The sequence below is a fragment of the Gossypium hirsutum genome, chromosome D05 (genome assembly GCF_007990345.1).
Source record: "Gossypium hirsutum isolate 1008001.06 chromosome D05, Gossypium_hirsutum_v2.1, whole genome shotgun sequence".
Classification (NCBI taxonomy): Eukaryota; Viridiplantae; Streptophyta; class Magnoliopsida; order Malvales; family Malvaceae; genus Gossypium; species Gossypium hirsutum.
This window is the reverse complement of record NC_053441.1, coordinates 18850458-18852383: the sequence shown is the minus strand read 5'-3', so window position 1 is coordinate 18852383 and position 1926 is coordinate 18850458. Positions and strand designations below refer to the sequence as shown.

General features: G+C 36.3%; 1 protein-coding gene across 1 annotated transcript; it reads right to left on the bottom strand.

Moving 5' to 3' along the window:
• Positions 1 to 11: 11 nt before the first annotated feature.
• LOC107902661 (pumilio homolog 15) lies at positions 12 to 1926 on the bottom strand. The gene is made up of 5 exons (XM_041094164.1): positions 1831 to 1926; positions 1557 to 1719; positions 1130 to 1293; positions 726 to 984; positions 12 to 436 (listed from the first exon to the last, which is right to left on the bottom strand). Exons 1-5 carry the CDS (start codon positions 1881 to 1883, stop codon positions 317 to 319), a joined length of 759 nt encoding a protein of 252 aa, XP_040950098.1. The 5' UTR covers positions 1884 to 1926; the 3' UTR covers positions 12 to 316.

The following is a 1926-nucleotide window of genomic DNA, read 5'->3' as shown; positions in this document are numbered from 1 at the left end:
ATAGAGTGAAATAAGATTTAACACAAGCCTTCAAGTAATATTATTATCACAAGCTTGAAAACTTCAAATTATGATCCACTAAAGAATGATTGTTCCTTTTAAGAGCACAACATCTGGCTGCAACATTCATGTGTCAGCCAACAAATTAAGACTACAATCTACAAGCACCAACAATAATCCTACACATTGGATCGGATCAATTATAAACTCGGTACACAAAATCCTAATTCTACCCTTACGAATGAGAAATTCGAGGTGAAAATCTCTTTATCACCACATCTTTTCATGCTTATAATTTTTGTAATGTTATAATTGTTTATATGTGTAACTGCTTTCTCCTGCTGAACCAGGCAAGTACCCATTTTCCATAACTATGGCTGCGCATTATTGGGTAGTGATCCTGCACCAAATTCAGCAAAGCATCGAACACAAAGCCCTGCTCATTGCAAATTTAAAAAAATCATCGCGTTAAGCATGCGTTAGTCCATTCCATTTTGTGGTAACACTGATATTTGCCTACTAAAGAATAGAGGATCTAAGAAGTATGACTGCATGAGTTCCACAAATCAGAGGTGCTTCGTATAAGAGATTAGATGGAATCATAAAGTGCCTAAGCCAACCATATCAAGGTGCAAATACATTAATCAAGTAGCACATGTTGTTCAATGCAATGTGCATGAAAAGACGACGATGATGGAAGCAGCAGAATTTAAGATTTATCAAACCTTAGAGACTGACAAAGCTGATTGAATAACATAGTTCCCAAAAGGATCGAGAAGGAGTGTAGACACGATTGGACTTCTAAGCAACTCCACTATGATTCTCGTGGTCAGTGGTTCTTGTGATTCCAACAAGCATCTCTCAACAACATTGCTTCCGTACCTATTGCAGGAAAGAGAAGCATAATTCCCTTGAAGCTGTCTGAGAAGACTTTCTGTTGTTTGTGTCTCTTTCAGTTCCAGTATATGTTGCACCACATAGTTGCTAGAGAAAAAAGAAAAACAATAACACAAGAGCACATATCAAAGCTCAAACATTTGCACAAGTTCCACATCAAATCAAGTGAAGCAATAAGGAAAGACCTTTTAAATAAACACACACGCACAACCGGTTTCAAAAAACCACGCACCCATATTGATCTTTGGCTAAGTTTAGAGCATTTGCTATGATCTCTTGAAAGAGATGGGCTCTTGCCTCTCCATTCGAGTGGTCAAGACAATGCTTCAGTGCACAACATCCACATTTGTCTAATGCAATTTGATAACAGTTATTAGCCACCACATTCAGAAAATACTGCCAATGAAAACCGACGGTCAAAAAAAGATGTTTTACATTAACAAAGGTGCAATGCAAAAACAAATCTTGGTCAACAAAACAGCAGTTAATGCATCTATTTCATTATCGTAACGTTTTAGATATGAGCAAGTATCATGTAACCCCTGCAATTTAATTCAAATGACTCAAGACATAAACAATTAAACTAAAACAGGATTAACATAGACAAAAAAAAAATGAAGCTTTAACTCAAATCGTTACTAGTCCAAAATTAATGCTACCTTGTTATCTTCATCAGAGAAATTTTTCAAGCAATACTGGATCACACGATGACCATTCAAATCCTTCGACAATGCAACAGCTCCAGGGCTTAGAGCTGACATAAACAACGAGATCTGTTGTTGAGTAGTAAGTTTCTCCAACAATTTTTGTACAGCACGAGCCCTGTCACCGAATGAAAACATATTAGTGTTTTATTTATTGAACACAAAACAACTTCTTAACCAGAAACAAAAAACAAAACAAAAAAAACAAAACCGAATCCACCAAACATACCCATGAAGATTGAGACAAATCTCAACAAGTCGAAACCGATTCTTAATAACCATCAAAAGAATCTGATTCTTCTGTTCCTCGCTACAAACATCCACA